Below are 22,353 nucleotides of genomic sequence, written 5' to 3' on the forward strand. Positions count from 1 at the left end.
GGAGGGTCCTCTGCTCCCAATGAGCAGATTTGGGTGGGGGGAGTAGAGGGCTGCAGTGAGGAGGAAGGAACAGGAAAGTCCTGTTGCATGGGCAGAGTTCTGCTCATGCTACTCCGGATCTGAGCCAATGCCTTTATATGAAGCAGGAAACTCCCACACAGACACATCTACAATAAAGATAAGTAAAGGGAAGTTCAGCTCAAACTGATTCCCTGAATCTAGACCAGATTGAAAAGGGTAAGCTGCTAAAAAAAAAAATTAGATATTTATGCTCAAGAGCAGTGGTCTCCAACTTTTTTGATCGCACATCCATAAGTGGAAAAAAAATTGAGCATGCGCCCCCAATATATGTATATTTGTATAAATAATTGTATAAACAATATTTTAAAGTAGTTTAGTTTAGTTTATTAATCGTACAAAACCCCTTTTGCTCTCATTTAAAAATTATTAATATAATCTGTAAATCCACTTAACTGTGCACACATTGTTACTATACGCTGATGATCAAGTGAGGGCACCACTGTCTACTTGCAAGGAGGGGAAAGGCATGCTTGGCCAAGCTCCTGCCTGCGCCAGAGCCAGGACTCATGGTTGCCAGTCCCACACCCTGCACAGAGTCCCCACTCCTTGGTCAACTGGTGGCTTGGCCTGGGCTGTTAACCTTTCCCACTCTCCTTTGGCAGGATGGAAGCTGAGAGGAAAGTGCCCGCTTCCTTCTTGGCTTCGAAAGGAGAGTGGGAAGGGTTAATCTCCTTCCCGCTCTGCTTCGGCAGGATGGCAGCTGAGAGGAAAGCACACGGTTTCTTCTCGGGCTTTCTTCTCTGCTTCAATCTACCAAAGGAGAGTGGAAAGTGCTAACCTCCTCCTGGGCAGTTAACCCTTCCCGCTATCCTTTGGCAGGATGGAAGCTGAGAGGAAAGTGCCTGCTTCCTTCTTGGCTTCATTCTGTGAAAGGAGAGTGGGAAGGGTTAATCTCCTTACCGCTTTGCTGAGTCAGAAGGGTTAATCTCCTTCCTGCGTTCCTTCAGCTGCTGCCACCACTGCTGCCACCCTCCTCACACACAACGGTGGCTCGTAGAAGCAGCGGGAGGCAGCTTGTGCGCCCCAGTGGATCATCTTGCGCACCCCCATTTTGGAGACCACTGCTCTAGAGCAAGGGTGAGCAACTTGTGGCACTCCAGACATTTTGGCCTACAACCCCCATCAGCCCTAAGCCAGTAGACCACAAGTTGCCTGCCACTGCTCTAAAGCTACTGCACAAGCAGTTGTTTATAGACTGATTTTCAAGTCAGGGATTCATTTGCTATAAAAGCTCAAGAAGAAATCTGTTAAATATAGTCAAAATTATCTGATTACCATCAAGATTAGGGTTTAGTCCTGGTCTAAACCAGCATTTTGAAATGGGTTCAAATTTACATCCAGCCCCCTTTAAACTGCTCTGGTTAAGTTCAAACCCAGATGTCTGCATCAATGTTTTATTTGATGCTGGTTCTTTTTTTGAAGGGGAATGTGTGTAAGAACTGATAATAATTAGTCTTGCAACAACAAAAAATCACATGATGAAACTCTTTGTAGAACAGTTTATGTTTATGTGCGGCCAGCTTTTAGTTTTTGTTTTTAAATGACAGTTTAATTAAAAACCTGGGAAACATTCCAACCTTCTTTCTTCTTGACTGCTTTCCTCAAGTTTCTGCAGCCTTCAAAAGCACGAGGTACAGTATTGGAAGGCCAAGCCAATGAAGGACAAACCAGACAGTGAAAAGCAAGAGCAACAAGAAGGTAAAAAAAGATGACATATGAGCTTGTGGATTTCAAATGATTTTTTTAAGAAGACACCATCAAAAGACTATAAATAGTAAAAGGCAATACATTCTTCATAGTTGGAAAATCAACAGAAAACAAAGGGATGCGGCATACTGGGAAGATTTCCTCTGCAGGCACCACTGAAACAAACAGTAAATGCACAGGAAAGTTTTCCAGTGGAGTTATCTCTCTTTAGGATAGACAAATCTACCAATTTCTGTTTCTCTCAATTTCTCATTTTTTCACTCTTAACTGCATTCTGTCCTGTTTCAACATTAATTTGTAGATTTTTTTAAGTCTGCACAAAAAAGGCACATATTTTCATGCTTATTTCTCCTAATATATGCAATTTGTATGCAATTATATGTGCATTTTTGTGAGCAATTTCCCCTAATAAAATGCATTTTAGTGTGTTATTTTCAGTAATATACACACGTTGTGCACTTTCCCCTAATATATACATTTTTAATTGGAGAACTACATCACAAAATTCAAAGAAGTTTGAACTGTGTTTCAATGTGCATATAGGTTGGGAAAGCGCGAACATTGCATGTTTACATTAAAATTATAACCTAACCAACTTTCTCTCCCATCCCTAGTCTCTCTAGCCATATATTTTTAAGGAGAAGAAGCCACATGGCGACCACTTGGCTTTACCAAAATAATACCTGAGGTTAGTTTTTTCTCCCTATCACTGGGCTGTTTGGATATAATGCTAAAAATTAGCCTAGCCTGTATACGATCTTGCATACTCCCACCTCCTCCGACACAGCCACAAGGAGTTCAGAAGCTTTCATTTCCATTTTTGATTAACTATAGCTTGCCATATCAACTGAACCTGGACAAAAACCTAACTATGGTTAGTGGAAGGCAACTTCAACCACCATAGAATAGTAGGGTTGGAAGGGGCCTACAAGGCCACTGAATCCAACCCCCTGCTCAGTGCAGGAATCCAAGTCAGAGCATCCCTGACAGATGGCTGTCCAGCCTCATCTTGAACGCCTCCAGTGTGACAGAGCCCACCACCTCCCTAAGTCATTGGTTCCATTGTCGTATTGCTCTAACAGTCAGGACGTTTTTCCTGATGTTCAGCCGGAATCTGGCTTCCTGTCACTTGAGCCCATGATTCCGTGTCCTGCACTCTGGGATGATCAAGAAGAGATCCTGGCCTTCCTCTCTATGACAACCTTTCAAGGACTTGAAGAGTGCTCTCATATCTCCCCTCAGTCTTCTCTTCTCAAGGCCAAACATGCCCAGTTCTTTCAGTCTCTCTTTATAGGGCTTTGTTTCCAGTCCCCTGATCATCTTTGTTGCCCTCCTCTGAATCCTCTTCAGCTTGTGCTTACAGATGGACTGGTGCTTACAGATGGATTACTTTATCATCTGCTCCAGAATTTTCCCAGAGACTGTCAGATGGACTGGTCTGTAGTTCCCAGGTTCTTCCTTTTTGCCCTTTTTGAAGATAGGGACAACATTAGCCCTCCTCCAGTCATCTGGCACTTCCCCCGTCCTCCATGATTTCTCAAAGAGAATAGACAGCGGTTCTGAGAGTTCTTCTGCCAGTTCCTTTATTACTCTTGGGTGCAGTTCATCTGGCCCTGGAGATTTGAAACTAGCTTGTTTCTGCTAACCATAGTTAAGACTAACCACAGTTTAGGGTTCAGACATGCTAAATGGTGGCTAATCTAAAACAGAAGCAGAAGTTTTCAATATCCTTTTTATGGCTTTGTCCAAAAAGGAGAAGGGAGGGGAGTGTGCATGAGCACAGAGGGAGGAAGGCTTGGATCATTGTCATAAAGTTAAACCATGGCTTAGGGGACAATCCTATGCATGCTTACACAGAAAAAAGTCCTAAAACTCCAAGCATTCTACAATGAGCATGGCTGGCTGGGGAATGCTGGGAGTTGTAGGACTTTTTTCTGTCAAAACTTGCATAGGATTGCACCCGTAGTGTCACATCTGAACACAGCCTTTCCCCTTCTCTCCACAGAGTGGTCTGAGAGCTAAAAGTTCTACTGCTAAAGCTAAGAAGGTCTTGCCTTGTCAACTGCAAGATGTTCTGAGCTCCTTGAAAGAAGAGTAGGATATACATGTAATATTACATACTGTACAAAAGGTTAAAAAAAAAAAAACTTCTGTAATGCATTTGTGGATTGTTTTTAATGATTTACAAACCAGACGTTTCTTTTGGCTGTTTGCAGGAATGCTCAGTTAAAGAATAGCTCGCACATTTTCAGTTTCAGAAGGGCTAGCTTCAAACCATATTAACAAGGATGCAGAGCTACCAAGTTAAGAGGAGAAAAAAAAAATACAAAAGTGCCTTACAGGGGTGGGGGAGATGACAATCTGCAGAAAAATGTGAGCCTAAGATTTAAAAAACTTAAAAAAAAACTAATTTCACACTGAAAATCTGAAAACTCCAAGTCTATATTTTTGTAATGTTAAAGTAAAACTTTTGAGTTCAATGTATGTCAATTTTTGCTTGTTAGAAAGAAGAAAAAGTAAACCTGAGCAGCAACAAAAAGAAAGAAGCATCCATACCTACACTTAATGAGAGATGCATAGAAGTAGTGGGCAGGTATGCGCATGACTTTTATTAAAGTTTCAGGCTGCTGAAATTACATTAATATTGCACTGAAATTGTGGACCAACTGAGATGGAGAATTTAATGGAATATGTAGATCTTTAAAATAATAATAATAATTTCATTTAGCTGAGTAAGGTATGTGGTTCTTTTGGAAGTATCTTATCAAGCCCATTAAACCTTACATATTTATAATATCGTTCTACCCTATAATGTAACATTCTTATTTTAGTTGTGGCTAAATATTTCCAAAAACGTTACACATTATGAACTACCAGTTCTACAGACTGTTTTTTCCCCTGTGATTCTGAGAAATTGTCTTTGGTAGACAACCTTGGAAAAATAGGGGTGCAAATAATGCAGAAATGTGAGTCTAACCACTATGCTGCTCAGTGACCCTTCCCACCTCTGCCCTTCACTGCAGTGCTTCTGAGGTGTAACTGTCCAAAATACGATTAAACCAATTTGATACTATGTCATCTTCTGAATATATAGTACTAATCATCATACACATAAGGAAAATATTTCAGGGAAAGATTGAAAACGCCATCTTTCTGCCCACTGTTCCTGTTAATCTGTAGCCTCATCACTATACCCAGACAGAAATAAGGTGTAGCTACTGCTTAAACACAGCTTAATTGTACCTTTCCCCCTCCTCCCATTACAAGAGTCTGTTGGGTTCTGTATTACTCAAATGTATTATAGACACCACTCAGACCAGAATACTCACATTTTTGTGGAGGAGGAATGCTTACCCCAACTCACAATTTTGGTCCTAACAAACTGAGGCACTATTTTTGAAATAAGCTAATTGACCAGAGTGACACACAAATTGAGAGAGCAAGTGAGATGATCTAGAAGAACAGCAAGTCAGTGCCCAAGTTATTACTTCAAACACCAAACAGAGCTTAAGGTGTGAGTGTTTAAGCCAAATCTTGGCTCAGATTGGCCTTTTTCTTCACTTCCAACTCTCATTTTATGCTGCTTTCATTTTACGCTGCTACTTCCATGCACCTGGTTTTTATATTAAAAACACACACATGGACCGGTAGGAAGTCTGAGCATTGAAAAATTAAGACAACATAAAAAAAACCCAGCCAGACAGAAACTAAAGCAAACACAAAAGGAGTGTGGAAATGCAGTGATACAGCAAGACAGGCAAAAGCTGAATATGAAGAAAGCAAAAGAAGCCATTCTAAGAATGATCAAAGGAAATCTTAACGGCTACTAAATATGTCTTTCAGATCAAGCAACTACCCTGTGCATTGGTACATTATATCTTCTAACTAAAATTCAAAGATGATAAGATGCCCATGTAGTAGTTTATTCTTAAAACAGGTTCAAAAGAGATGTGTTTCACCACAGTTCAATATTATCTTCGAAATAAGAATGTGCATATGATTCATTGTTTTTCTGACTGTAAAGGTACTTAAGTGTTTGCAGGATGCATGTATCATGTTACTACTTACAACTCCCTAGCTAAAACAGACACCATTGTATGCAAATGCAATTTTAAATGGTACCTCTTCTTCTTCTTCTTTTCTTTTTTCTTCAGTTTTTCTAAATCTTTTTTAGCTAGATCAAGAATTTCAACTGTCTCTTTATCAGAGGGAAGAACTGAAGAAGAAAATGCTGAGGGGCCACCAAAAAATGTGGATCTCGTTGAAGCTCTTGACAAGTTGCGGCGAAGATTTTCATTCACTGCTTCACTTTCAAGTAGTTTTGCTCTAGACATCAAAATTTATAGAAAGAAAACAGAAGCAGAAAATTTCAAATATATGTTTTTGACAAATATTTTAGAACATTCAAAGTTCTAGCCAGCTGCTCTACATGAACATATTAAAGAAAATTCACTAAAATGGGTTCCTGGGATGGCAGCAGTTCACAGATATGTAAGCAACTGTACCACAGCATTATATTAATGTCATAGTTGTTTTCACAACCCATAGTTGTTTTTGTCTCTTACCAGAATTCTGATGTAATGTAGCAAAAACAGAGTCCTGAGGCACCTTGAAGACTAACACACTTATTGGGAAAAATTTTCATTAGGTATCTGGAGTGTTCAATAAGGGAAAAGTGTGTTTGTGCATGCACATTCACTCACTGATCTGTTTGGACATAACACTAAACAATGGTTTGGCCTAGGTTCATGACCTTTCCAGTCAAGTTATGAGGAGAAAATTAGAAACGTTTGCTTCTTTTTTTAAATTAAATGCAGTTCAGCAGTTATGTCTGAACCCTAAACTGTGGTAAGTCTTAACTATGGTTTATCGGAACAAGCCAACTTCATAAACCACAGTTTGAAGTTAGTTTGCTTTGTTGTTGTTGTTCAGTCGTTCAGTCGTGTCCGACTCTTCGTGACCCCATGGACCATAGCACGCCAGGCCTTCCTGTCCTGCACTCTCTCCCGGAGTGTGCTCAAGTTCATATTCATTGCATCGGTGATGCTATCTAGCCATCTCATCCTCTGTCATCCCCTTCTCCTTTTGCCTTCAGTCTTTCCTCTAGGACTGACTGATTTGATCTCCTTGCAGTCCAGGGGACTCGTAAGAGTCTTCTCCAGCACCACAGTTCGAAAGCATCAATTCTTCGGCGCTCAGCCTTCCTTATAGTCCAGCTCTCACAGCCAGACATTACTACTGGGAAAACCATAGCTTTGATTACACGGACCTTTGTCGGCAAGGCGATGTCTCTCCTTCTTACTATGCTGTCTAGGTTTGCCATAGCTTTCCTCCCAAGGAGCAAGCATCTTTTAATTTCATGGCTACAGTCACTGTCTGCGGTGATCTTGGAGCCCAAGAAAATAAAATCTGTCACTGCTTCCATTTCTTCCCCTTCTATATGCCAGGAAGTGATGGGGCCAGATGCCATGATCTTAGTTTTTTTAATGTTGAGTTTCAAACCAGCTTTTGCACTCTCCTCTTTAACCCTCAACAAGAGGCTCTTTAGATTATCTTCGCTTTCTGCCATTAGGGTGGTGTCGTCTGCATATCGGAGGTTGTTGATAATTCTCCCGGCAATCTTAATTCCGACCTGTGATTCATCCAACCCGGCATTTCTCATGATGTACTCTGCATATAAGTTAAATAAGAAGGGTGACAATATGCAGCCTTGTCGTACTCCTTTCCCAATTTTGAACCACTCGGTTGTTCCATGTCTGGTTCTTACTGTTGCTTCTTGACCCTGGTACAGGTTTCTCAGGAGACAGGTAAGGTGGTCTGGTACTCCCATCACTTTAAGAATTTGCCACATTTTGTTGTGTTCCACACAATCAAAGGCTTTAGTGTAGTCAATGAAGCAGAAATAGACGTTTTTCTGGAATTCTCTTGCTTTCTCAATGATCCAGCGAACATTGGCGATCTGATCTCTAGTTCCTCTGCCTCTTCGAAACCCAGCTTGTACTTCCGGTAGTTCTCGGTTTGCATACTGCTGAAGCCTAGCTTGTAGGATTTTGAGCATCACCTTGCTGGCATGTGAAATGAGCGCAATTGTGCGGTAGTTTGAACACTCTTTGGCGTTGCCCTTCTTTGGAATTGGAATGTAAACTGACCTTTTCCAGTCTTGCGGCCATTGTTCAGTGTTCCAAATTTGTTGGCATATTGAATGCAGCACTTTAACAGCATCATCTTTTAGGATTTTAAATAGCTCAGCTGGAATACTGTCATCTCCGCTAGCTTTGTTGTTAGTAATGCTTCCTAAGGCCCACTTGACTTCACTCTCGAGGATGTCCAGCTCAAGTTCAGTGACCGCACTATCATGGCTATCAGGGACATTAAGCTCTTTCCTGTATAGTTCTTCTGTGTATTCTTTCCACCTCTTCTTAATCTCATCTGCTTCTGTTAGGTCCCTGCCTTCTCTGTCCTTTATCATGCCCGTCTTTGCACAAAACGTTCCCTTGAGATCTCCAATTTTCTTGAAGAGATCTCTAGTCTTTCCCATTCTGTTGTTTTCCTCGATTTCTTTGCATTGTTCATTTAAGAAGGCCTTCTTGTCTCTCCTTGCTATTCTCTGGAACTCTGCATTCAGTTGGATATATCTTCCCCTTTCTCCCTTGCTTTTTGCTTCCCTTCTTTCCTCAGCTACTTGTAAAGCCTCATCAGACAGCCACTTGGCTTTCTTGCATTTCTTTTTCTTTGGGATGGATTTCGTTGCTGCCTCCTGAACAATGTTACGGACCTCTGTCCATAGTTCCTCAGGCACTCTGTCTATCAGGTCTAATCCCTGAAATCTATTCCTCACCTCCACTGTATATTCATAAGGGATATGACTGAGGTTATACCGGAATGGTTTAGTGGTTTTCCCTACTTTCTTCAATTTAAGCTGAAATTTTGCAACAAGAAGCTTATGATCTGAGCCACAGTCAGCTCCAGGTCTTGTTTTGACTGACTGTATAGAGCTTCTCCATCTTTGGCTGCAAAGGACATAATCAATCTGATTTCGATATTGACCATCTGGTGATGTCCATGTGTACAGTCGCCTCTTGTGCTGTTGGAAAAGAGTGTTTGCTATGATCAGCATGTTCTCTTGGCAAAACTCTATTAGCTTTTGTCCTGCTTCATTTTGTACACCAAGGCCATGCCTGCCTGTTATCCCAGTGATTTCTTGACTTCCTACTTTAGCATTCCAATCCCCTATGATGAAGAGGACATCTTTTTTTGGTGTGAGTTCTAGAAGGTGTTGTAGGTCTTCATAGAACCGATCAACCTCAGCTTCTTCACCATCAGTGGTTGGGGCATAGACTTGAATTACTGTGATGTTGAATGGTTTGCCTTGGATTCGTACTGAGATCATTCTATCGTTTTTAAGATTGTACCCCAGTACTGCTTTTCCCACCCTTTTGTTGACTATGAGTGCTACTCCATTTCTTTGACAGGATTCTTGCCCACAGTAGTAGATATGATGGTCACCTGAATTAAATTCGCCCATGCCTGTCCATTTTAGCTCACTGATTCCCAAGATGTCAATGTTCAATCTTGCCATCTCATGTTTGACCACCTCTAGCTTACCTTGATTTATCGATCTGACATTCCAGGTTCCTAAACAATATTGTTCTTTAAAGCATCGGATTTTCTTTTCACCACCAGACACATCCACAGCTGAGTGTCCTTTCGGCTTTGGCCCAGCCGCTTCACTCTTTCTGGCGCTACTTGGAAATACCCTCTGCTCTTCCCTAGTAGTATATTGGACACCTTCCGACCTGAGGGGCTCATCTTCCGGCGTCATCTCTTTTAACCTTGTGATACGTTCCATGGGGTTTTCTTGGCAAGAATACTGGAGTGGGTTGCCATTTCCTTCTCCAGTGGACCACATTTTGTCAGAACTCTCTGCCATGACCTGTCCGTCTTGGGTGGCCCTGCACGGCATAGCTTATGGCTTTGCTTTGGTTTGCTTTGGTAAACCATAATTAAGACTAACCACAGTATGTCTGTGTTTGGACATAATGCTAAACTACAGTGAGAGCCCCAGCATGTTACCATGTATATATACAATCTCCTGAACCACTGCCAAGGCTCCTTCCACGTTTATATATAAAGACACTACCTCTCTACCGCAAAGGCTGGTATAGCTACACACAGAGAGAAGTTTCTATATCCTGAAAAGACACAAGCGAGCCAAAATTATGATAGACATCAAACGAATAATACCTGAGATCCTCTATTTCCTTGATATAGTTATGAATCATGTTACTGATTTCTTCATTACCTTCTCCTTTAAAATAAAGATGAACAACGTTAAAATATATTTACTATAGGTGAGCTGAAGGCAGGCAGAAAAGACATTTTTTTAAATGTTACTGCAATTGCATACGGCCACCTTCACTAATCTGGTGCCCCGCAGTTGTGCTGAACTACAGCTCCCACCATCCCCAGCCAAAATGACCAATGTCCATGCTGGTTGGGGATGATGGGAGTTGTAGACCGGCACATTTGGAGGGTGACAGGATGGGAAAGTCTGGCATAGGGACATCAAAATGTTTAAACACTCTGAGGTTGGAATAGATCACAGCATTATTAATACAAATTGAAATACTTAGGGTTATCTGGGAAAGAGAGACAGACAGAGACAGAGAGAGCATGCACACACACCTATATACATGCACTGAAGTGACATCCAGAGCTGACTGAAAGGCCAAGAAGGACAAAGCTAGGGATCCTAGCAGACTAGACCAATGTAGCTGTGTTAAAATGTAGAACAGAAACTCAGGACAAGGACCAGCAGGATGCGTGAAGAAAAGACCATTGGTCACTTACCCATAAAAGGGATTTCTTTATGCATGTAAAACAGTACATCGGGTGGGTCTTATGTGCCACTTGGTGGTCAAAGGCAAAATCGCTGCTCCAATTAAGTCTTTGAACTGTCTTTCCTGCCTTTGAAGCTCAGTTTCTGATGACAAGCTCAGGAAGTACTAGGATCAGTGAGAACGGCGAAACACAAACAAGAAAAAAAGGACATCTCGCACTCTTTACAGACAGGGCTTAGAAAGAAACCAAGTGCAACAAAATATGAAAATTAATCCCCACCAGCAGAAACAGCCATAACTGAATCTGATTCTAGGGTGTGGCCCTGATGTACTGTTTTCCATGAACAAAGAAATCCCTTTCAAGGGTAAGTGACCAAATGTCTTTTCTCTTGTGCATGAAGCAGTACATCAGGTGGGCCATACCAAAGCTTGACCCATGTAGGGTGGGATTCAACAAAGTAGTAGCTGCTTCATGACTGGAAAGGAGGTGTTGCAAGATAAGCCTTCCAAAGGCCGCCTTAGCAGAGGCATATAAGTCAATTCTGTAAAGTTTAACAAAGGTGCTAGGATTTGCTCATGTAGCTGCTCTACAAATCAATGCAGCAGAGCACTGAGGAGAAAAGCTGCTGATGTTGTGGCTGCTCTTGTAGAATGGGCAAAAATTTTGGTAGGTGGAGACAACTTCAGGCAGGAATAGGCTAGGGAAATGCATGCCTTTAGCCATCTACTCAGGGTGGCATTAGAAACCTTCTGTCCCAAGGAAGCAGGGTGGAATGACACAAACAGGGAATCTGACTGTCAAAAAGTTTTGGTTCTGCTGGTATAGGCCTTCAGAGCCCTCCTGACAACAGGGAAATGCTATTTCTTTTCTGAGGGGTGCACAGGGGAAGGACAAAAAGTGGGAAGGATTAGGTCTTGTTGACAATGAAAAGGAGACAGAACTTTGGGACGGAAAAAGGGGTTAGTTCAGAGCACCCCTCTATCTTTACAGAATACAGTGTTTATCCATGGAGAGGGCATTAAGTTCAGACAGCCTTCTGGCTGATGTTATGGCCACCAAGAATAAAACCTTGAAAGAGAGCAGTCTGAAAGATAATGATTTCAGGATCTCAAAGGGTGGCTTCTGAAGTGCTGGAAGTACTGGAGAGAAGAAGGAGTGGCAGAAAAGCATATAGAAGCCCAGTAGGCCATGAAGAAGACAGGGCATCCATCATCTCTGGTGGTGGAGATGCATAATGGGAGCTGACCTGGTGACTGGCTTCTGATGCAAACAGGTCCACCTGGATTCCTGTACTGAGCAGGGGATTGGATTCGATGGCCTTGTAGGCCCCTTCCAACCCTACTATTCTATGAGTCTATGACTCTCCTGAAACAAGAGACTTTCTCTTCAAAGATTTCTGGGTGAAGCATCCATTCTCCTTGGTTTAGCTGTTTCCTGCTTAGGCAGTCAGCCTGACTATTCTCTCCCCTGCTTAGGTATTCTACAGAAAGAGATTCTAGGAGGTGTTCCGCCCAAAGGAGGGAGTCAGCCTCTGCCTAGAGGGCTGGAGACTTGTTTCCTCATTGATGGTCGATGTGTGCCTTTGGCTGTGACACTGTCGGCCTGAATGAATACCAATCTGAGAGGAAGTACTTGCGTGAAGTGTTGAACCACTAGCCTAGACGCCTGGAGTTCTAGTAGAATCATAGAATAGTAGGGTTAGAAGGGGCCTATAAGACCATCGAGTCCAACCCCCTGCTCAATGCAGGAATCCAAGTCAGAGCATCCCTGACAGATGGCTGTCCAGCCTCGTCTTGAATGCCTCCAGTGTGGGAGAGCCCACCACCTCCCTAGGTCACTGGTTCCACTGTCATCTTGCTCTAACAGTCAGGAAGGTTTTCCTGATGTTCAGCCGGAGTCTGGCTTCATGTAACTTCACTTTGTAACTTCACTTTCACCATGATTCCGTGTCCTGCACTCTGGGATGATCGAGAAGAGATCCTGGCCTTCCTCTCTGTGACAACCTTTCAAGGAGTTGAAGAGCGCACTCATATCTCCCCTCAGTCTTCTCTTCTCAAGGCTAAACAGGCCCAGTTCTTTCAGTCTCTCTTCATAGGGCTTTGTTTCCAGTCCCTTGATCATCTTTGTTGCCTTCCTCTGAACCCTCTCCAGTTTGTCTGCATCCTTCTTCAAGTGTGGTGCCCAGAACTGGACACAGTACTGCAGATGAGGCCTAACCAGTGCTGAGTAGAGGGGAACTACTACTTCCCGGGATTTGGAAGCTATGCTTCTATGAATGCAGCCCAAAAGAGCATTTGCCTTTTTTGCAGCCACATCACATTGTTGGCTCATCTTCAGCTTATGATCTATCACAATTGCAAGATCCTTCTTGCTTGTAGTGTTGTTGAGCCATGTATCCCCCATCTTGTAACTGTGCATTTGATTTCTTTTTCCTAGGTGCAGAACTTGGCATTTATCCCTATTACATGTCATTCTGTTGTTTTCTGCCCAGCGCTCCAGTCTATCAAGATCACTTTGAATTTTGTTTCTGTCTTCCAAGTTATTAGCTATCCCGCCCAATTTTGTGTCATCTGCAAATCTGATCAGCATTCTCTGCACCTCCTCCTCCAAGTCATTAATAAAAATGTAGAAGAGCATTGGGCCCAGGACTGAGCCCTGCAGTACCCTGCTCGTTACCTCTCCCCAGTTTGCGAAGATCCCATTGATAAGCACTCTTTGAATCCAATTCTGTAGCCAATGATCCACTGGATCATTGATTCATCTAGCCCACTTTGAGCTAGTTTGCTCATCAGGATATCATGGGGCACTTTGTCGAAAGCTTTGCTGAAGTCGAGGTATATGATGTCTACAGCATTCCCACGGTCCACAAGGGAGGTGACTTGATCAAAAAATGAGATCAGATTCATGTGGCAGGATTGTTCTTGACAAATCCATGTTGGCTTCGAGTAACCACTGCATTGTTTTTAACGTGCTTACAGATGGATTGCTTTATTATCTGCTCCAGAATTTTCCCAGGGATCGATGTAAGACTGACTGGTCTGTAGTTCCCAGGTTCCTCCTTTTTACCCTTTTTGAAGATAGGGACAACGTTAGCCCTCCTCCAGTCATCTGGCACTTCCCCCGTCCTCCATGATTTCTCAAAGAGAATAGACAGTGGTTCTGAGAGCTCTTCTGCCAGTTCCTTTATTACTCTAGGGTGCAGTTCATCTGGCCCTGGAGATTTGAACTCATTCAAAGTAATGAGGTGTTCCTTGACCATATGCCTATCGATCTCAAGCTGCAATCCTGCCCCTTCAGCCTGGACTTTGCCTTTGCCAGGGGCAAAGACCCTCTTTTGGGAGAAGACTGAGCCAAAGTAGGAATTGAGCACCTCTGTCAGGGTTGTAGCTGAGCTCACAGAGTCCCAAAGCAGCTCTGATTCTGAGGAGGAGATATAATTCATGGGGGAGGAACTCTCTCAAACTTCAGAGGCTCAGCTGGAGGGGGAGCTCCCCCCCCCCGCTCACATCCCCGGGAGTGACAGTGAACCAGGAGTGGAAAGGGAGGCATAACGTGAGCTTTTAGATGCGAGGTGCAGACACAGGAACAAATGAGAGATTGCAGGGGCCGAGCTTCAGCGCTCAGCCCAATTGGCTCAATGTCAACAGCTGCGCCCAGAAGTATCACGGGAGAGGGGGAGATCTTCCCCTCCCACCCCTTAAGTTCAGAGAGTTGCCATGTTTTTCCCAAACGGAGATCAACTGACGTCCTAACCCTTAGAAATCCCAAGATGGCTGTTCCTTTGTAGTTCCTCTGAGTCTCAAACAATTAGCATCTGTATGCCTCATTAGGATGAATGGAATTAAAGCCTTGGAAAGCAGCTCTTTTGTCTCAGTGTTGATTCTGGCTATTGGAAAAGTCAGTGGGCAACAGGGGCAGCCTGACAACCTCTGCCTTTTCTTTGTCATCTGTTATCATTGTGCCATCCTTATTTAATAGTTGAACCACCATTTCTTTCCTCTGTCTTTTATTATGCACGTAGCTGAAGAAAGCCTTTTTGTTGCTTCTAGCATCCCTCACTAACCTCAGCTCGTTCTCAGCTTTAGCCTTCCTGATGCCATCCCTGCAATTCTGTGCTACCTGCTGTACTCTTCCTTTGTTGCTTGGCCTTCTTTCCACTTCCTATATGTGTGCTTTTTTGTTTTCAGGTCATCTCTAAGCTTTTTGTGAAGCTACGCTGGCTTCTTCTGTTGTCTTCCACCTTTTCCTCTTGTTGGAACTGTTTGTAATTGTGCCTTGAGAATTTCCTTTTTTAAAAATTCCCACCCATCTTGGACTCCTTTTCTCGTTAGAGTTGCTTACCATGGGACCTTACTTATCATTTTTCTGAGTTTATTAAAATCGGCTTTCCTAAAATCCAAGGTATGCATTTGACTACACTCGGCTTTTGTTTCTTTTAGAACTGAGAACTCAAGTATAATATGGGCACTTTCCCCCAGAGCTCCTGTAAGTGCTACTTTATCCACTAAGTCATCTCTGTTGGGTAGGGTCATGTCAAGGATAGCTGATCCTCTAAGTTCCTTCCTCTATTTTCTCTTTGGAAGGAAGATATCCGCCACACAAGTCAGGAATTTCCTGGAGGGGCCATGTTTTGCAGAATTTGTCTCCCAACAAATATTGGGGAAATTGAAGTCCCCCATTACTACTACATCATGAAACACTGGCTATTTGCTATTCAAAAGTTTCATCCTCATCTTCTCCTTGATTGGGTGGCTGGTAGTAGACTCCGACCACCATGTTTCTTTTATTCTTTGCTCCATTTATTTTAACCCAGATGCTCTCGATGGGGCTACCAAGCTCATCCTCTTGTATTTCTGTGCAAAGATATGTATTTTTAACATATAGTGCAACCCCACCTCCCTTTCTGTTCCTCCTGTTATTTTTGATCAAGTTATATCCTTCAATTGCTGTATGCCAGTCATGAGAGTCATCCCACCAAGTCTCAGTTACACCTATCAAGTCATAATTTCCCTCTTGTTTTAAGAGCTCAAGTTTGTTCTGTTTGTTTCCCATACTCTGGGCATTAGTATATAGGCATCAAAGACCGTGTGCTTTATAGTCTGACTTTCTTCCTACATGTTTGTGAAGACTATTATTGGGTGCTATTAGAGCTGTTCTCTCCGTTGCGGTGCATGAGCCTTCATCCGTTGTTACCCCCAACTTTACATCTCCCTTCCCCATAGGATTCAGTGTAAAGCCCTCCTGACAATAGGTTGATAGGAAGCTGTGACTCCCCCAAGGACCAGGTTCCTTGAACCACCCTCCCTTTGCACAGAGTTCCCCAACCAGAAAGGTTGGCATCTGATGTAATTACTCTTCGGGGAGGATCCTGGAGGAGGACCGCTCTCTCCAGACCAGGACGGAGCAGCCACCATCAGAAGGAAGCTCGAAGAATGTTGAATATTCAAGTGATGTCTTGAAGCTATGTCATTTTGGAAAGGAAGCAGGGCCCATTGTAAGGGACAAGAATGAAATCTTGCCCAAGGAGTTACCTGGAATGTTGACACCATGAGGCCTCAAACCTTCGCTAGAAGCATGAGGTCAGCTGATCTCTTCAAGCAAATCAATTTGACTACAGCTTGAATTTTGGACAACCTCTCTGGAGAGGCAGCCATGATCCCTACTTGTGCATCTAGTAAGGCCCCCAGGTGAAGTATTCTGTGAGAGGGGAGCAGATGACTCTTTTGATTGTTAACCAGAAAACTGAAGTCCTTGAGACATGTCAGGGTGACTTGAAGGTCATCCACTGCCTGATGCCAAGAGGCTGAATGGATGAGATCATCAAGGTAAGGGAATATTGAGAGCCCTTGCATGTGGAGATGTGTTACCAAAGTGACCATGATCTTTGTGAATACCCTGGGACCCAAAGCTAGGCAAAAAGGCATGGCTCTGTGTGGAAAATGGGACCCTTTGAAGGCAAAATGGAGGTAACGCCGATGGTTGAGGAAGACAGGAAGTCTCCTAGGCAAAGAGCTTCTTTGATGGACAAAAGAGTCTCCTTCCAGCACCAGCGGTAACAGATGAAGTGGTTGGGAAACTTGAGATTCAAGACAGCTCTGATGGACCCATCTTCCTTTGAGACTGTAAAGAAGTGAGAATAGAGCCTTAATCCTCTTCTAGAGGCAACGGTTCCATTGCTGCAATATCTAGTAGAAGTTGGATGGCCAATTTCACCATCTTGACTGGATTTGCTGGGGCTGGTGATGGGGAAAAATGGTGTGTGTGGGGGGGGGTCAAGATGTCAGCTCCAATGCAGACGTGAGCAAAGAGTCTCTGGGACCCAACCATCTGACGTGATGGCCAGCCATTTGTCAGTGTGCCCAGCAAGGCGACTGCCCACCAACAAAAGGTTGGTGTCTGAATTGGTGCCTGTATCCCCTTGACATGGCGGATGAGCCATATCTAGCAGAAAAGATCTGTTGGCTTGTATTTCCTCCTCAGGAACCAGCCCAGGTGGGACAGGTACACCAAACATCTCTCTTTTGCTCAGAGATTTTGGTGAATATGGAAAAAAACACGCCTGAGTCAGAAGAATGCAGAGAGGCAAATCCATGACCACTTCAGTGAGGCAAAATTGCAAAACTGAGTTTCAAAGGTGGGAAAGAAAGTTAAAAGACTTAATTGGAACAGTGATTTTTCCACTAGGTGGCGCATCAGACCCACATGATGTACTGTTTACATGGCATGCACAAGAGAAAGACCAGACACTCCCGTAAGTGATATGCACATTTTTCATTGCAAAGGGGAACATTAAATACAAATAAAAACAACAGACGTTTGAACAGTAAGAGTTCTACTGGCTTATTAAATATGTACAAGAAATAGTTTGCAGAATGCTCAGAAATACAGTTCTAGCTTACCAAATGCTTCAAATGTCCACAACACTATTGTAATTTGAGGAGGCCACTTGTGAAATCAAGCAGTGCTGATTTACAATTTTCAGCCATTAGATGATCCACTTAGCTTACCATATTTATGAAAGCAAACACAGGTTGTGCCATACTGGAAATCTATATCCTAACTATTCTTTCATAATTATAGGACAGGATGGAATTAATGTGATTTACATTAACCGTGAAAGTTAAAGCTGAAGCAGCTTATTATTACCAGTACTAATTATTACAGTAATTGGTAAGCTTATTATTACAAGTACTAATTGTACTAATTGTGCCCCAAGCTCCATTTTGGAGTCAGACAAGACTTGTGTGTACTTCCATTGTCTATCACCATGGTAACAAGAAGCTGGGCTCTTCCCTTCACCTCTTCTGCCTGTCTAGCTATTGCCCACCAGCCTTGACTAAAATTTCCTAATTCTTGTCCAACTATCTTGAAGAGAGTCAGTAGTGACCATATACTTCCTGCGTCTATCTAATCTCTCACTACTTAAGAGAATTGACTTCGACATTACCCATCATTATCATAGGTATTGCTGACTGGCTTTTCAGGTCTGTCTCTTAAGGCACTGTTGTTGTTGTTGTTTTTACGAACTAGGTAAGTAAATCATGTATGCATCTTACTTTTTACCAACCTTGGACAAAGCAAGTTTTCCTATTCAACCAGGTCCGGAAGAAACTTGAAAATGTTACAGCTGAGCTAAGGGCTGGCCACTTACCCTTAGCAGTGTCACTCCTGTGGCACCCCTAGCATGTACACTAGCTTTTGGGAGGTGGGGGAGAGACTGCAAAGCTCTTGCAGCACTGCAAAACTTCAGTTAGGAAACAGTACAGACACTGTGCATAGTTTTTGGATGGTATGTAGTCCAAATTAGATGTTACAATATTCATGCAATAAGCAACTGAGTGAATGAGGGTTTTTAAAGAGTAAATCAGAATGGGATGCTAGCAGAGAGTATGGTGATTTTACCCTCCCCCTCCCCCTGCTGCAGTCTAGATGCGGGGGGGGGGGGATGCTTAATTGCAATGGAAGAAAGCTTCCATTGGCAGAAATGGGAGTTTTCCTTACAATGCAAGTAGCCAGTGTAGGAACAAACCATTAAAACCACCCTCCCAGCCCTCCACAAACATACACCAGGATGAATCCCCCACCCCATGCCCACTATTTACTCTAAAAATGCCATTCATATAATTGCATGAATGCTATAACGTCTAGTTTGTCCTTTACTCCAGTGAATAACTAACAGTTTCTACCATTCATACGGCAATTTTCAGTGATAAGAGTACACATTACCTGCTCTGGCGAGGACCTGGTTGGCCTGATCACTCACAAGCTGCGTGATTCGGGCTCTCAGTGCATCAATAGTCTCCTGCATGGCCTTTATCCTGACTCGCAGGTTGGTATTTTCTGTTTGTAGCATGGCATTTTCATGAAACATGTCATTAATGCTTTCCACACCTTCCTCATCAATAATCCTTTTGCCCTAAGAGAAGGTAAATATAATTATTCTTCTCACTCACCAAGGGCTAATCTTAACCTTTGTACTGAAATGCAGGAAGACTTTCATTTTAGTGTTTCAGCTAGTTCCCACGACCAAATTAACATTTGTTTGGAATGCAAAGCTGTACTGCAACCATGCTTCACACAGCTATGGAATGTTCTCATTGTTTTACCACTAGCAAAAACCAGAGATAAAAAGTGTGTCAAAGAGATGTGCTTCAGAAACAGCTCTCCCCTCCAGCCCAAGTGCAGCTTCATGGGAAGCTGGTCAGAAACATCCAAGAACAAAGTTTGCATGTAACACTAAGCCCCATGGGTGAATTCACGTGCTGGCACGTGCTGGCCACCATTTTGAACATGCAAGCCACGGCAGGCGCACACCATGGCTTGTCATGTCATGCAAGTCACCATGGATTATGTGAGGGCTAAACAACCCTCGCACTGGATTATCCTAGGGTTGTTTAACCCTCGTATGACCCATGATGCCCAAGTTTGTAGAACATGACAAGCCACATTCAAAATGGCGGCTGCTATGTGCCACAACCCACCATGGCTTATTAAGCCATAGTGGCCTGCGATGACAATGCAAACCCCATCCATGTGTGGAGAAATTAAATATTCTCTGTCCTGCAGGAAGAACTACAGCTGGAAAGGGAACTGTGGAGGGCTTGGTCCCATGCATTTTTGTGTCCCAGCCAAATTCTCTCCAACAGGATAGCAATGACAGCTTTTCATATACTGTGTTTATATTTTGCATATTGTATTACCAATAACCATTTTGGAGGCAACATTCTTTACAACTTTTAGCACATGTATTTATATGGAGGCCTGATTCTGTCAGGTCCCAGCCAAAATAGATTCTTTTCCTTACCAAGATGAAACGAAGCCGCTTGTGCCAAAAGATGACTGTTTACTGATAGAAAATTGATGCAGAATATCTATGCAAAGGAAGCTCACATCTCTTTCCAGCTGATCAAGCTATCACAGCTGGGTATCTATCGGGGTCCCCAAGATAGAGAGAAGCCATTCCTAGGGCCAAAAACGTTTCTCCAGGCCAGCAATGCACATTTACCCCCTGAAGCAAGACCAGCCTGGCATGCTTTAAACAATGCTTATATACCTTTTCTTCCATGCCCTAGCGAATGCATAAGGCATTGTAGTCAAGGCAATAAATTACCTTTTTCAAGAGAAAGAGGTCCTGAAATTCCAGCCTGGGCTGGAAACTTCCCAGCTCTTCATGGAGACGTAATATTACACTCTTATCTGAGGGACCAAAGCAACCTGGCAAGAATCAAACAGCTTCACGGCTGCAAAACTGGCCTTGCCTGGTACCAACTTTCCTGTGTGAGACAGCCTACTTAATTATCTAAAAGCTGCTCTCTATTCTAGGTTAACACAGGCCTCTATGTGGCTACCAACAGCATATAAGAGCTTTGTGAAGTCCACATTCTTGCTAACTAACCAACTCACTATAGTACACAATAATGTATAAGGTAGGAAAAAGGCCACATAGAGAACTGGTGGCTGAATGCACAGAAAGCCTAACTTCCTCAAGCCCAAATCCATTATTTTGGCTATTCAACTATACTGGCCTCTTAGAATACTGTATTACTGACCACAGTAGTATGGGTAGGAAACATTCCATAACCACAGATCCAGAGACTCCTGTACTCACAGGTTTCTTGCACATAGGATTCCTGGGAAAATATTGGGTTCTTTTATTTGCTTCATTGTCAGTAATGTCTCATGTTTGCACTGCTGCTGAATGCATAGAGCTGCTCCTGAAATGTATGTCAATAAGGAAGCCTTTGCTCATGTAGCAACTCTGTGGATACCTTGAAACATCTGACACCTTTGGATTAGGCTACATTAGGAGCAACATTCAGAATTAGAGACTTGGGCTTTGAATATGCACTTTGGAGCTCCTTTTCCTCCATTGCAACACAGGCCCTCCATATAGACAGACACATGTACGAAGTGGAATACTAGGGCCATTTAACCAACAGGCTGCTACTAACGCTTCCAACAAAGCAACCAGTGGCTCACTTCAAAGCATGTTAGTTAAAAAACCCATGGTACGAGTAACAGATACCTATCTGTACCACAAAGCAGGGGGAGAACAAACTTGAACATGTGAAGTGTAATTATTTACAGTACATTAAACCAAGTGGCCAAATACTACTGATGAAAACATGTATAACAAATACCAACAAATGTTACCGTTTTGTATTCCATGAGTTCCATCTGAAGACGAGTAATCTCACTTCGTAGAGCATTAATTTGCTGGCTAGCCCTGTCCTGATTAACCATCACTTTGTTCTTGATATTTCGTGCCCGATTTGCATATTTCAAAGTGTTCAATGTTTCCATGAAATCTCTGTCCGAAGGGCTTACGCATGCAATCATGATTGTTTGGCTGCAGTTTAAAAACAATCCAGTTTTATCACACAAGGCAAACTCCAAAAAAAGGCACAAACAGTTATGTGTGCCAGCTACAGGTAAATAACATAAACAAAGAACAATGCATTAACATGTTTGCCCAGAGATTAAAATAACTGCTTTAATTGATCCCCAAAGACGATATGGAAAATGTATCCAGCAATTATTTCCCCCCTACTACTACTGCCAGAAAGTTCTTTCTCTTTGGCATACTACACAGAATTTTAAAAGGGCAAAATGCTGAACACAGCTGAACAAAAATAAATAAAAAAGCATAGGCATATCAACTGATGAATTCTGTCTCAAGCTGAATCATAGAATCATAGAACCACAGAACCATAGAATAGTAAGTTTGGAAGGGGCCTACAAGGCCATCGAGTCCAACCCCCTGCTCAATGCAGGAATCCAAGTCAGAGCATCCCTAACAGATGGCTGTCCAGCCTTGTCCTGAACGCCTCCAGTGTGGGAGAGTCCACCACCTCCCTAGGTAATTGGTTCCATTGTCGCATTGCTTCAGGAAGTTTTTCCTGATGTTCAGCCGGAACCTGGCTTCCTGTAACTGTGAAGGTGAAAACTGACCTCCTACTTGGTTTTCTTTATAAAAGCTGCTGAAGGGCAGCTGTAACCTGCAACAGTACTATGAAGACCTATGCACAAAATATATTAAAGCTATTTAAAAGGAAGTCATATTCAGAGAAGGCTCCAAGTAGTGAAGTGAATACATTTAGCAAAATATCTTTTGCCTAGCGATGTACAAACTTAGAAGGCAACTGGAGTGAGAACAAATGACAACAGAAGAATGTTACTTCGCACATAACCAGAAATGCCAATAATTAAAATATTATCCAAATT

General features: G+C 42.8%; 1 protein-coding gene across 2 annotated transcripts in view; it reads right to left on the reverse strand.

The window, feature by feature from the left end:
• KIF21A (kinesin family member 21A) overlaps positions 1–22,353 on the reverse strand; it is a 140,346-nt gene that overhangs the window by 62,220 nt on the left and 55,773 nt on the right. Inside the window, exons 8-12 of one of the 2 annotated variants that reach the window (XM_084811009.1) lie at positions 21,283–21,478; positions 18,856–19,045; positions 10,033–10,096; positions 5,911–6,114; positions 1,659–1,697 (exon numbers count right to left, since the gene is read on the reverse strand). In XM_084811009.1, coding sequence (XP_084667135.1) covers positions 1,659–1,697; positions 5,911–6,114; positions 10,033–10,096; positions 18,856–19,045; positions 21,283–21,478 — 693 coding nt within the window. The remainder of the gene's footprint in view (positions 1–1,658; positions 1,698–5,910; positions 6,115–10,032; positions 10,097–18,855; positions 19,046–21,282; positions 21,479–22,353) is intronic. The other variant, XM_084811008.1, reaches the window with a different exon arrangement.

Source organism: Heloderma suspectum, chromosome 7, assembly GCF_057233095.1.
Source record: "Heloderma suspectum isolate Gila_16-S chromosome 7, 16-S_ref, whole genome shotgun sequence".
In the NCBI taxonomy this organism is placed as follows: domain Eukaryota; kingdom Metazoa; phylum Chordata; class Lepidosauria; order Squamata; family Helodermatidae; genus Heloderma; species Heloderma suspectum.